The sequence below is a fragment of the Sebastes umbrosus genome, chromosome 12 (assembly GCF_015220745.1).
Source record: "Sebastes umbrosus isolate fSebUmb1 chromosome 12, fSebUmb1.pri, whole genome shotgun sequence".
Classification (NCBI taxonomy): Eukaryota; Metazoa; Chordata; class Actinopteri; order Perciformes; family Sebastidae; genus Sebastes; species Sebastes umbrosus.
Genome location: NC_051280.1, coordinates 1849623 through 1862798, shown reverse-complemented (window position 1 = coordinate 1862798; position 13176 = coordinate 1849623). Strand labels below are relative to the sequence as shown.

The following is a 13176-nucleotide window of genomic DNA, read 5'->3' as shown; positions in this document are numbered from 1 at the left end:
CTTCTAATCTGAAGTCAGTCTGAGAGGTAACACAGGAACACTGACTGTGAGCTTAGAACATTTAAAGGAAACAAGTTTGTTCAAGACTCACATGCAAGACTGAGAGAACAGGAAGTAACACAGGTTGAATTAAAATGAGTTTTGGTCAAATGTTATCTCCTTTTTATGTTTAAATCAATTTGGTTAAAACCTAAAGTGCTTTTTCTGTAATATTTCTGTTTGTTTTTTTCAGACTTATATGACTAATATTCTTCTCAACATCTGAAAGAAAAAACTATTGTCTGTTGCATAATAATAAATAATTTAAGCCATTTTCCTGAGTTGCAACTCTTTTTCATAATCCAAACATAGATGTTAGCCAGAAATGACATTGAGGTGTTCTTGGGGGGCGTTGAGGTGTTCTTGGGGGGCGTTGAGGTGTTCTTGGGGGGCATTGAGGTGTTCTTGGGGGTCGTTTGAACTTTACACCAAAGATTCATGACAAGATGAGTTGAAAGTTGCAACTACTTGCAAAACAACGTGGGCTGCAACATTAGAAAAGCTGCCAGTTTACACCAACACAACTAGATGAGACGGTGGATCATCTTTACTTCCGTGTTTCTGTAGTTGCTCCACATGCTGCCTTCCTTGGAACGGGACATCAGAGTATCATCTCTATAAACGTTCACCCAACATGGCGTTTACTGTGTCAAGTCAGGAAAATGGACGCTCTCTTCCTTGGTATTAACCGTGGAGGAAATTAAGAGTTTCATCCTTTTGAAAACATAAATTTCTCACGAGGACACACGGTGAACTGAAAGTTTATCGCCGTGGTTACACATTTACAAGGGGGATATTCCGCTGTCGGACTTCCGTTGAACACAATTTAGCGTCAAGCAACCAGCCACACACAACCCTCCCGTTTTTACCGGGAGACTCCCGTTTCTCATTGCTTTCTCCCGGTTTCCTCCCGGGGTCACAATTCTCCCGTATTTCTCCCGATTTATGTCAAATTTTCACACTTTTTTTTCCTTTCCTGTTTCTGGAACTGAATGGTAAATGGACTTGGACTTATATAGCGCTTTTCTAGTCTTCTGACCACTCAAAGCGCTTTACACTACATGTCAGTATTCACCCATTCACACACACATTCATACACTGGTGGGAGAGGCTGCTAAGGTACCAACTTTGCCCATCAGGATCTAATCTAAATACTCATTCACACACCGATGGCTATGCCTTTGGGAGCAATTTAGGGTTAAGTGTCTTGCTCAAGGACATATCGACATGTGACCTGGAGCAGCCGGGGATCGACTCACCGACCTACCGATTGGTGGACAACCTGCTCTACCCTCTGAGCCACAGCCACCCCAAACATCCGACAGTCTGACACTTTTACAACATTCAAGTTCACACCAGAGGGGCCAATTATTCAGTTTCCTTTCCTGGGAGTTAAAGGTCAAATTAAAAGTTTAACATAAAATGCAGTTGCAGTCAAGTTATTATTTTGTTATTTTCACTCTTTTAAATTCTCCAGAATGCAGGAAACAAGGTCTCTGAAACTCTAAACCCCCAGACCCCACTTTGGTTTAGAAATCCTCCCTTTTTTTAAGGTTTCAAAGTTAGCAGGTATGTTTGTGATACCTAATTAAAGTCTGAATGTCAAATTTATAACTGTTGCAAAACTCATAAATATATATTCTATTCATATGCTTTTTTAATAATACAACACAGAATAATAATAATACAAATAATAATATAATGAGAAAATAAATAAATAATAATCTACATAATAATAATAATAATCAACATTAATATTTGAGAAGACAAATAGCCTATATTTTATTTGATGGGGGCGGTAAGGGACCTGGATAGTGGATAGGGGGGCGCTAGGCCAATAAAGGTTGAGAACCACTGTTTTAGCAGAACGTTTTATCTTCATCTTCAATGCATCATCGTCCACCAGGTCAGCTTACAGTAAAAACAGTCTCTTACTTTGACTCTGAGGGTCCGGGTTCATTACTGAAGTCTGGAGTATGACCTTTAGACCCGTCACTCTTCATAGACAAACAGCCAGAGACTAGAGACTCTGCTCTGTCCTCCTCTTCCTCCACACAATCACTCATCTTCTGATCTGAAGTCAGTCTGAGAGGTAAAACAAAAACACTGACTGTGAGCTCAGATCATTTAAAGGAAACAAGTTTGTTCAAGAGTCACATGCAAGACTGAGAGAACAGGAGATAACACACACACACACAGTATTACAGGTTTAATGAGTATTATTCAGCTAGTCATGACTTTGTGTTCACAGAAGAATCAAACTTGTTGAGTTCATTCTAACATTTCTCTCCTCTACAGTCCACAGGGAGGAAACTGACTCAGAGACTTTGACAGTGAAATAATAAAATGTTGGATTAACACTCACCCTGCTTCAAGTCTTCAGTCTTAATCCTTCTGCTCTGTTGACTCTAAATGGAGTCATTGAACACTTTAAGAGTCAGGCTTCTCTTCCTGTTCATGTACCTGGATCACCTGCTAAGTGTTGCTCCTCCCCTCTCCATTTACAGGAAGTCAGGTGAGTTTATCTGAGTGTGTGTGTGTGTGTGTGTGTGTGTGGGCAGGTTGCCATCAGTGTATGAATGTGTGTGTGAATGGGTGAATGTTGACATGTAGTGTAATGGTAAATGCTAAAGCGTATTGTAACAGTAGAACAAGTAGAGAGCAGTAAAACCGTCGGTAACTGACTCAGAAATGTGTGTCATACAGCAGCATCCAACTGTCTAAAGTCTGCTAACCGTTAGCTAACAGTAGCCACAATAAGCCACTTGTAATACCAGACCAAGAAATGGTGTAGCTGGAAAAAAAAATGTGTATTGAATTGAGCAAGGTTGTGATTTATTAATTATGAATTCAACTTTTCATTTGAAAGATAGAAAGAAAGTGTTATTTCCTCTTTCAAAAGTTACAACGGAGTATTAGGGCCACATTGAAGGAAAAGAAACTCTGAGATTAAAGTCAGAATATTACGAGGAAAAAGTTGTAATTTAATGAGAATAAAGTCATACTATTTCAAGAAAAAAAAGTAATAATATTACGAGAATAAAGTCATGACTTTACGAGTATAAAGTCGTAATATTACGGGAATAAAGTCATAACTTTACGAGTGTACAAGTAATTTCCTCCTCCATAAAAGAGTCAGTTTCCCCATCAGGTCCATGTGGTTCTTTCTTCAGAATAAACTCAGTTTCTTTCACATCTCTTCCAGGTCCTGATACTGATGATAATGTGGTGCTGATGTGCCAAAACATGAAGTATTTGGTTATTTGTGAAACCTAAACTAAAGTATAACTTCACAAGATGCTCCACGTTCCTCATTGTCACACTATTTCCCCTCTAAAATAACACATCAAATTACTATTTTATAATATCATCATAATATTACGACTTTTTTTCTCGTAAACTTCTGACTTTATTCTCGAAATCTCAGATTTATTTTTTTTCCTCGATGTGGCCCTAATACGTTAAGTTACATGGTCTCAGTTTAAATAAAAATAATTATGAGCAAAATATGTTTGAGGGGTCTTCAATCAAATTATATTGCTTAAGCCTCGAGCCAGTCAAGTTTTCATTCCTCATTTTCTTCTCGTTTCAGAGGTCATCGTTTGCTTTAAGTAAAGTGAAAATTAATTTGACAATGTTTTGTGTGTTTGTTCTTGCATAGATGTAATGATGGTTTTTCCACTTTACTTAAAGCAAACAATGACCACTTAGAGCAGTGGTTCCCAAACCTTTTCTGAAGGGCCCCCCTTTTGGAGATAAAAAAACATTTTCAAGAGAGTAACTTGTAATGCATCATAACAGTGATTATAATGCATTATAAAACTACTATAATGTATTGCAACTATGGGAACTATAATACAATTAATTATAAAATGACATTGAGTTACCATCGATTATGAAGTATTATGATACTTGACCTTATAAGTCATTTTAAAATGCTTTATAACGTGTCACCATTATTGTTATACATCATTATGATTATGTATGAGTGCTTATAACTATAATTATACAGTGTTATAAGCAAAATGAAAGCTTCAGTAGGCAAAACACTTTTTGGCATCATCCAATAATAACCTTTCAGCATATTGTAATTCAAGTGTTCTGAGAGAAAACTAGATTTCTGCTCCTCCTCATGGCTCTGTTTTCAGGCTTTAAAAATCTAGCCCGTGATGGGAGACTTTGACCAATCACAGGTCATTTCAGAGAGAGAGAGCGTTCCTATTGGCTGTGCTCCAGCTGGTGGGCAGTGCTTGGTATTTCCTCAGCAGATCTCAACATGGCTCCCGGGTCACAAACTTTCTCATTTTACAGCTAAACAGTACACTACAAGATGATTCTGAAAACATTTGAGGAGAGAAATAGGCATTACAGTAACAGAATATTAATTCATATTTGATTGACAGCCGGCTCTCATAGACTCCAGATCAGCTCTGAATGGTTGTTTTGCTCCATTTCTACCCACTGCTGCTTTAACAGGGACTACAATTAAAGTGTAAACCTTTTTGATGCAACAACGAATTGATCAAAACTTAAACAGGAATCAAAATTCAAGTATATAATGTATATAGCATATAAACATAGTATTAAATTGAATAGATCGGCTCCATTGTCACCGATACCAGATCCAGCTATTTGAGTCAGTATCGGCCTGATATCTGATCCGGTATCGGTATCGGTGCATCCCTAGACCTATAGCCCTTATGGGCTGACATCACAGTGACACCACAAATGAATATGAACCAGATGCAGAAAGCACATAAACACCATAAATCGCTCTACTTCTACTTCTGTACTTCTACTTTTACTTTGTGGCAGCACCCAAGCGTCGTAGACTGCAGATATGATCACTTGTCGTAGGTTGTTGAAAATGCAATTGGATTAGGTTTTAAATTCCATTCACTTTCAGTATCCAACCATTTAAAATGTGCATGATTACTCTGGTTGTGATACGCATTTAAAGCTGATTACGTACTGTAGAAGTAATGTTGATATGAGGGCTGCTTGGTTAGTTATTGGGAGTGCATTTTGTTTGCTTTGTTTTTCTGCCCTCTAGTGGTCATAATGCTTAATGCAGATTTAGTAACATTTATATTACGGCATCCTAACCCCTCATATTTTACACCACTAGTTAAAGGTAAACATCTGCTTTGAGACGACAGATTGGGGCGTTCAACGTACTCTAAGGTTTTAACCCACAGCAGTGATCTATCTTTTTTCTCCTCCATGCAATTCATATTAATTTGACACAATAGACTAACAGCAACTAAATAAGCAAATCACACACATTCAGAGCAAATCTTTAAACAGAACAGTGCACTTTGGGCTCAGAGGAGGAATCAGTAAGTGTGCAATAATCATATGTTGGAGATCCCACAGAGACAGGCTGTTACAGTTTAATATCAGTGAACTTAACACTGTTGAACCATCAGGACTTAACGAAGACGTGTTTTTTATAGCCTGAACCGAGCCTTACTTGTTACCTAGCCATATTGCTTGGCACAGGCTATCTACTATTGTTTTCAATAGGAGATGATATCATTATCTATGATAGGGATGTTTTATATCCACTTATTTATGTCTATTTTATTTACTGATAATCTGATTGTAGCCGACTATAGACGGGAGCTCCTCATTAGGGAGCGGTATTTAAGATATTTCAGATCTTTATGATATTTGGATGTTGGATGTATTTATCTTTATCGTTATTTATCATTATTATTATTCTTACTAAATTATTTTTTAGATTATTTTTAACATTTAGACATGTTTTTATTACCTCTTTATTTTTTAAGGGTGCTTTTTAAAACCTTTAACCTGAGAAAAACATGAAAACCGAATAAAAAGAGCATGGTCACTTCAGGGTCAAACTTCACCCCTTTGCCTTCAGGATAGAATGACAATACAATACACCGTTAGAACGGCAAGATCTTCAGCTTTCCATCGGTGTGTTTATCTTTTCATTAGCAGTAAAATTGACAGAGATATCGCTGGATAAATCTTTGGGTTGCCAGTAACCTCTAATCACAGTTAAAGCTATACTGAACTTTGGTAGAATTTTGGGTTGTGTTCCTAACTAGCCGTGATATAAATTATGACCAACTAAAGGAGCTTATCATCATCAATTGCTCCTATAAAACGGCAAGATATTCAACTTTCCATCGGTGTGTTTATCTTTTCATTAGCAGTAAATTTGACAGAGATATCGCTGGATACAGGTCAGGATTGCCGGTAACCTCTAGTCACAGGTCACATGAGACCTTTTTAGTTTGGGTAGGCGCTTCAGGTTCATACGACAATGTTTTTTTTTGCAAAGTTTGGGGGCAAAGTTTGACCAAAAGTAATCAAATTTAAAAAAACAATAACTACTAATAAAAAAGCCATACTCCAGCACATTGTTTACACTAATAGGGGAGGGTATTTATTTAAGAGGAGGTGAGTCTCAGACCTGTTTGACTCTGATGAAGACGCAGTCGGCGCCGAAACGTTAGTCTTTAAATAAAGTTGACTGCCTTAAATCTGTGTGCTCCAGTGTGCTTTGAACCGGCTCTCGGAAGTCTCTCCAGTTTAACTACAAGTACCTGGGCGTCCACTTAGACAATTAAATGGACTGGTCTAAGACTCTGTACAAGAAGGGTCAGAGCCTTCTCCTGTTTTTTCACAGGAGACTCAGATCCTTCAACGTCTGCAGATGATTTATCACTCGGTGGTGGCCAGCGTCATCTTCTACGCTGTAGTGTGCTGGGGCAGCAGGGTGAAGGCAGCCTCTCATCCTCTGCACGCCACACTGGAGTCATACCAGAACACCTTCAGCCGTAGACTGAGACCACCGAGGTGCACCACAGAACGCCACAGGAGGTCTTTCCTACCAGTGGCCATCAGACTATAGAACTCCTCCACCTTCTGCAGGAAGGACAGCTGAAAACACCGGACACTGACAACAACTATAATATCAATATCATGTGCAATCACTGCATATCACTGTCCATCATGTGCAATGTTACTTCTTTTCTCATCATATCCAATATAACTTCCTTTTCTGTTTTTTTTAGCATACTTTACCTTTTTTTATTTTACTTATCTTATTTACTAATTTTACTGAATGTATCTTACTTTATTGTTATTCTAGTAGGCACTGGTGCTAGAAATAGTACTTTTTATTTTATACATTTGAACTTGTTTTAATTTTCAGCAATCTCTGGCACAAGAATTTCCTTTAGGATTAATAAAGTTCTATCTCATCTTATCTTATATCATTCATAGAGGCTATTTACAACAGAGAGACTCCACAGGATGAACAACAGTAGCCCTCATACATAAGCCTACAGGGAAAGAGGGCTGAACCTGGGATAATCTTTAAATATTAAAGGGACTGTTTGTAACTTCTTACACGTATAAATCACCCGGGTTGGTTTCCCATGCGCGCTCGCGTGGATATGCTGTTCAGACAAGTCTCCAACACAAACTACACGGAAACACCAAAACCGTAAAGTTCTATCTAGTGAAGCCCGTCTGTTAAACGGTGTTGGCTGCGGTCGGAGGACGCGAGGGAGACCGTAGCTTTGGTCTCCAGGGCCGGAGTCTCTGCTGTACTCTGCTGCACTGATCCTCTGCTCCTCTACCTGCCTGCCTGCCTTCACTCAGCTCGCTCCACCTCACGTGCATGCGCGCTCACTCCACACTGCAGAAGAGTTAGTAGCTCTGAGAATATCTAGTGAATGTACAGTGGACGTTTGTGCAGAAATAACTGCTGCAGCTCCTCCAGATCAACAGAGGTTTCCCGTGTCTTGTGAAGTGACGGGGCTCCGCAGCGAGAAACGTTATCGTCTCCGACCGGGTGCCGGTGTCTCCCTGCGGTCGCGGTCTGGAGGCTGAAGCAGGAAAAGCCAACACTAGGATCAGCAGTGATTCATGGAGAGACCTTTGTCTGGTCAGCTAACATTACTGCCAAGCAGCTGAAATATAGAGTGATATTGTGCTTTTAGCTGACGTGTTTCGCCTCACTGTTTTGAGCGATGCTCGTTCATGTCTATGTAGAGCGATCACAAGCCCGATCCCGACGCTGACTTTCATTGACTTAACGGCCACAGGAGTCGCTGTTAACAAGCAATTTCTGATTCTTACAAACAGTCCCTTTAATGACCTGCTAATTGTGTTAACTCTCCAAAACACACACATTCCTTCTTCTTTGTGCTGCCAATCTACCAGACCTCCTCTATTCTCCAGTCCGCTGGGTGGCGCTGATGAAGCTGTGCACGAATAATACCGAAGAAGAAGAAGAAGAAAGAGGAGGAGGAGGAGGAGGAGGAGGAGGCGGAGGCGGAAGTGAAGAAGTGAGTTAGTGACTGTAATGAACTGGACCCACCGGACCGGACCGGACCGGTACTGCTGCTAGTAGCTCTCTGCTGACCACTACGCTCCTTGTTGTTGTTTTGTTTTCGCGTTGAACAATCTTTACTCTCGTGTCCAACATGTCTAAAACTACCATTTCCGACCGGTTTAGAAAAGTCGACGTAGATGAATACGACGAGAACAAGTTTGTGGACGAAGAAGACGGAGCAGAGAACCAGGGAGGTCCGGACGAAGCGGAAGTAGAAGCTCTGCTCAGACAATATCCTTTAACTTCTAATGAATACAATGTGTATTTAAGATAACAGGGACCGGTGTCAGGGCTCAGGACACTCTGTTTCTGTTGCCCCGGACCGGTCCAACAGGTGAGGGCGTTGGCCCTGGATTCACCGACGTTACAGTGTTAAGGTGCTTCCCTGTTTCCGGGTGTCAGTGAAGGCCTATAGAAAGGAGGCGAGGACAGGCGTCATCAACACGGTATAGCTCCGGGGTACCGCACATGCGCAGTACAATCTGGTCTGCACTCGCAGACATTGAGCCAATCAAAACCGCAGCTTCAGTGACACTGCGCATGCGTAAAACCCCACATCCCAAGAGCAGTGAGCCAGCCTCCTTTCTATAGGCCTTGGTGTCAGTGCTACTGTAGGAGGGTGTGGTGTCTTTAATTATTCAGTACAGTAATATTCTGGTTCTGATGAGCCTAGATAGGTCTCAGTTAGCTAACAGAGCAAGCCCAGCAGCGGTGCTTCAGTGTATGAAGTGTTTATGTAATAGAAGACATGTATCTGTGTGCTGCTCCTTGACTGTTGTTTTGCAAGGGGAACATGAATGATGCTCTCCACGCCGTGCTCAAGAATCCTCCAATCAACAAGAACCACAGCGCCAAGGTACATTTATATTTCTGGTGATGATGGTAGAGAAAATGCCTCTCCACTCTGAGTTGTGACATCCTTCACCTTCAGTGATACATCCAGGGTCTGAAATTAACTTTCTTCACTATTCTATTTTTTTTTTGTCTGCCACGCAGTCATTATATCTGCCACTTTTCAAATTTCTGGCTAAATGAAGGAATTACATTTTAGATCTGATGTCATTCAATGTTCGATATATTTTGCATGAAAAACATTATATTATGCATGGTAAATTACAGTGTTCGAGTTACACCCGGGGGTTGGGAGGGTACTCTACACAGTACTGTACTTTGTTTTTGTATCTATAGTGGTGATTTGCATTAAAACACAATTCAAATGATTAGGAGATAAATGATTGCATTTTTATTTAAATATTTTTGCTTTGATTAAATGTCATAATTCTCTCTCTATTATCTATGTTATATTGCTGTGAAAACATCTTCAATCAACTGTATTTATTCAAGTTTCATGAGATTTACATTTGAACACATCATGATAACGTTAGAATGTACCTTCGCCCAATACTCATTTTTACTGAACAGAGACGCACCATAATGTAACTCAATGGAACCTCTGTTGACGTTAGTAATTCTGGTATTCAGCCAGTCAGGACTGTGCTGCCCACCGGCTGCTAACAGCTAACATTACTAACTCTCCTCCTGCTGATGTCAACACAGATTTGTTGTTCACAGTGAAGCATTATTAGGGAAAAATAGGGTGAACCCTCAGGTTTAATAGCACCACGCTTTTGAGTGCTTTTTTTTTTCTCTACGCCTTGTCTCCGATCCCAAACAAACTGAAACATGATACAGCGTGCGTATGCCGTTGCGTCATTGTGCATGCGTAACTGTCTGTAAGCATTAATACAGAGGAATCGATAGACACGGAGGCATGAGTATCGCGATATTACGTTTTGTGATACTGTATCACACTGTATCGATTTTTAATTACATGCAAAGATGAACTCGGTCAGTACTGTATTTAATTTGCAAAGAGATGTGCCCTCTCAGTGTATGTGTCCTCTCACAGTAGAGCTATGATGTTGGATGTTATGGGTACTGTGATAAATGCAAATCCCACTGTTCTGACTGCATAAAAAAGTACACTCTTTTTACTCAGATTGCATGCACATGGAAGTGTCTTCTTTATACTATGACAGTTTTCCTTAAATTAGGTTTAAAAAAATTGCAATAAATGGTATTGCTTACGGTATTGTAATATATTGAGTCGTAACCCCTGTATCATGATACGTATCGTATCGCCAGATTTTTGCCAATACACAGCCCTACTGGTCGCAGTGGCTCGCCTACTGATAGAAGGGTGTGGGGGGGGTCACATTGACAGTGATAAAAGAAGGACTTTGAGGGAAGTTATTGCAGGGAGTATATATGAGTTCATACTGTAATATAGGTCTATATATTTCGATAGTTTTGGGCTCCAGACCCACCCAGCAACCTTCCGGGTCTGAGAAGTGAAGCCAATGTGGAATTACCATAAACCTGCATTCTTTCTAATGGCCAGCAGAAATTATTGGATGTACAGGTATTAGGCGTTTAGAGCAAGTTTTTACACCTGTTCTCATTGTTCCTGTCAACAAAGCCAAGAGAACGTCCAACTCAGTCTCACAGCAGTTCGTGAAACAGTCACGAAATTGAATCTATTTGATTTGTGTACATAGACACAAATTTCCCTTTTTTTTCGTGACGCTCAGCACGACTTTCAACAGCTTATTTTTCGTGCGTTTTCCTATGAATGTCCAGCAACATGTGACGCACGTGTCTTATTTCCGCTCCATTCTTTTCAAAATAAAACTACTTAGTTAGGTTTACGAAAAGATCGCGGTTTGGGTTAAAATAACACCGGAAGCGGTGTAACTTAAGTACGGAAGTTACGTGACAAATAAATCAACTTTGACTTCTGGTTTCACACGGGACACGAACAGCGGCCTATGGGGGGGAGGGGAAGTCCTGTGTCCTGTTCACCACTCTCTACACTCCCTGCTTCACAATGAAGTGGATTAAATACAAATTGATTTTGTGCTACATTTAATTATAACATACATCATTTTGTGACTATTTCACAAATTGCTGTGCGACTGGACTGCAATGTCTCTTTCTGTTTTAGGAGCGAGTGGAGCAGCTTGTGGTCACTGTGCTGAGCAGTTTTAAGAGCAGTGACATAGAGAAGGCGGTGGGCTCGCTGGACAAAGCTGGAGTGGACCTGCTGATGAAATACATCTACAGAGGCTTCGAGAGCCCGTCTGACAACAGCAGCGCTGTGCTGCTGCAGTGGCACGAAAAGGTACGCAGTCACCGACCAGAACAAATGAAACTTATACAAGTTACAAATGAAACGCATGTTATAGATTAACAAAACGGCTTATTGTTCCAGTTGGGGAGGTGTCTGTGAAGTTGTACACATACTGTGCATTATTGGATGTGTTATGCGCTTCGAGCAGTTCTTACTCCTCAAATGTGTTTTCATTAGGGCTGTCAATCAATGAAAATATTTAATGGTAAATTAATTGCGCATTTTTTATCTGTTCAAAATGTACCTTAAAGGGAGATTTGTCAAGTATTAATCCTCTTATCAACATGGGAGTGAGAAAATATCCTGCTTTACGCAAATGTATGTATATATTTATTATTGTAAATCAATTAACAACACAAAACAATGACAGATATTGTCCAGAAACCCTCACAGGTACTGCATTTAGCATAAAACAATATGCTCCAATCATAACATGGCAAACTGCAGCCCAACAGGCAACAACAGCTGTCAGTGTGTCAGGGGTTAACCCTGAAGTTACCTCGCAAACCCCAAATCCTGCTTCCTAGTACAGGTCTCTGGTGCAGTATAATCCAAGTCTCATTCATCCAGTCGTATTTACCTTCACTAAAACCTGACTATTTACAACACTCGTTTTCCTCCGGTCTGTGAAATCTTGCAGATGCCATTAGGAGCACCGGAGGACACCAGAGGCACATGATTTTTTTTTATCAGATAACCTGTCTCATGCACTACTGTCAGGATATAGTGACCATCTTATAAAAACAACTTTTTTTTTTAACTCATGTTTGCTCCATTTCTACCCACTGCAGCTTTAATGGTCAGTGGTTGTTTTAGAACTTCATTTGGAAATAAAAAGATGTTTTGCTACACTACACCTGACACCAGCTTTTAATGTGTGTGTGTGTGTGTGTGTGTCCACAGGCTCTGGCAGTGGGAGGTGTGGGCTCTATAGTTCGAGTTCTGACTGCCAGGAAGACCGTGTGATCCTCCCAGAACCCACAGAGTCCATCTGTGAGCCGACGTTAGACAGTAATGTGGCCGAACACTACAACACCGGAGCTGACTGCAGCTTCCTGTGTTTGGACTTGATTCCCGTTTCTTTTTCTACTGAAGATGAGCGCCCTCCTCGTGCACTTCTTCCATCTGGTTTCTTTTTCTGCATTCACTATTTTCAGTCCCACCTCTGGAACCTGACGTGCTGTCAGTCAGTCAGTCAGGCAGGCAGGCAGGGAGGTGTGTATGTGTGTGTGTGTGTGTGTGTGTGTGTGTGTGTGTGTGAGAGAATACCTTTCTAACTGCCTCAGTGCTGCTCTGAAGCCTCTCCAGGCCGAGGAGTGGAACAGATAGTTCTCAGATGGAGCGCCACAGACCGGTCACCTGTCCACGGTGTTTCCCTGCCTTTTACCCAGTGCATGCTGGGATTGGACTTATTTTTTTTTTTTTCCTTATCATTCTAACTTTGTGAACATCTTTGTTTGTTGACCATTTTTTTCTACTTCCACCACATCGTTGTGTGTAGCCTGGCTTTCAGGTTCTACTGTTTTTATATCTGAAAAAATAAGCAACAAAATAAAGAACTACAGCTGGA

The 13176-nt window shown here is 40.5% G+C and overlaps 1 protein-coding gene across 1 annotated transcript; it reads left to right on the top strand.

Annotated features, from left to right (window-relative positions):
- The first annotated feature begins 8353 nt into the window (after window positions 1–8353).
- LOC119499278 (actin-related protein 2/3 complex subunit 5-like) lies at window positions 8354–13176 on the top strand. Its single transcript, XM_037788551.1, has 4 exons — window positions 8354–8647; window positions 9203–9272; window positions 11421–11597; window positions 12510–13176. The coding sequence occupies exons 1-4, from the start codon at window positions 8508–8510 to the stop codon at window positions 12570–12572; spliced, it is 450 nt and encodes a 149-aa protein (XP_037644479.1). The 5' UTR covers window positions 8354–8507; the 3' UTR covers window positions 12573–13176.

Excerpts from the sequence above, each read along its gene's own strand:
- LOC119499278 (XM_037788551.1), top strand. The coding sequence starts at position 8,508 with ATGTCTAAAACTACCATTTCCGACCGGTTTAGAAAAGTCGACGTAGAT. Across the intron at positions 8,648-9,202 it reads GTAGAAGCTCTGCTCAGACA|GGGGAACATGAATGATGCTC; the intron begins ATATCCTTTAAC and ends GTTGTTTTGCAA. Across the intron at positions 11,598-12,509 it reads TGCTGCAGTGGCACGAAAAG|GCTCTGGCAGTGGGAGGTGT; the intron begins GTACGCAGTCAC and ends GTGTGTCCACAG.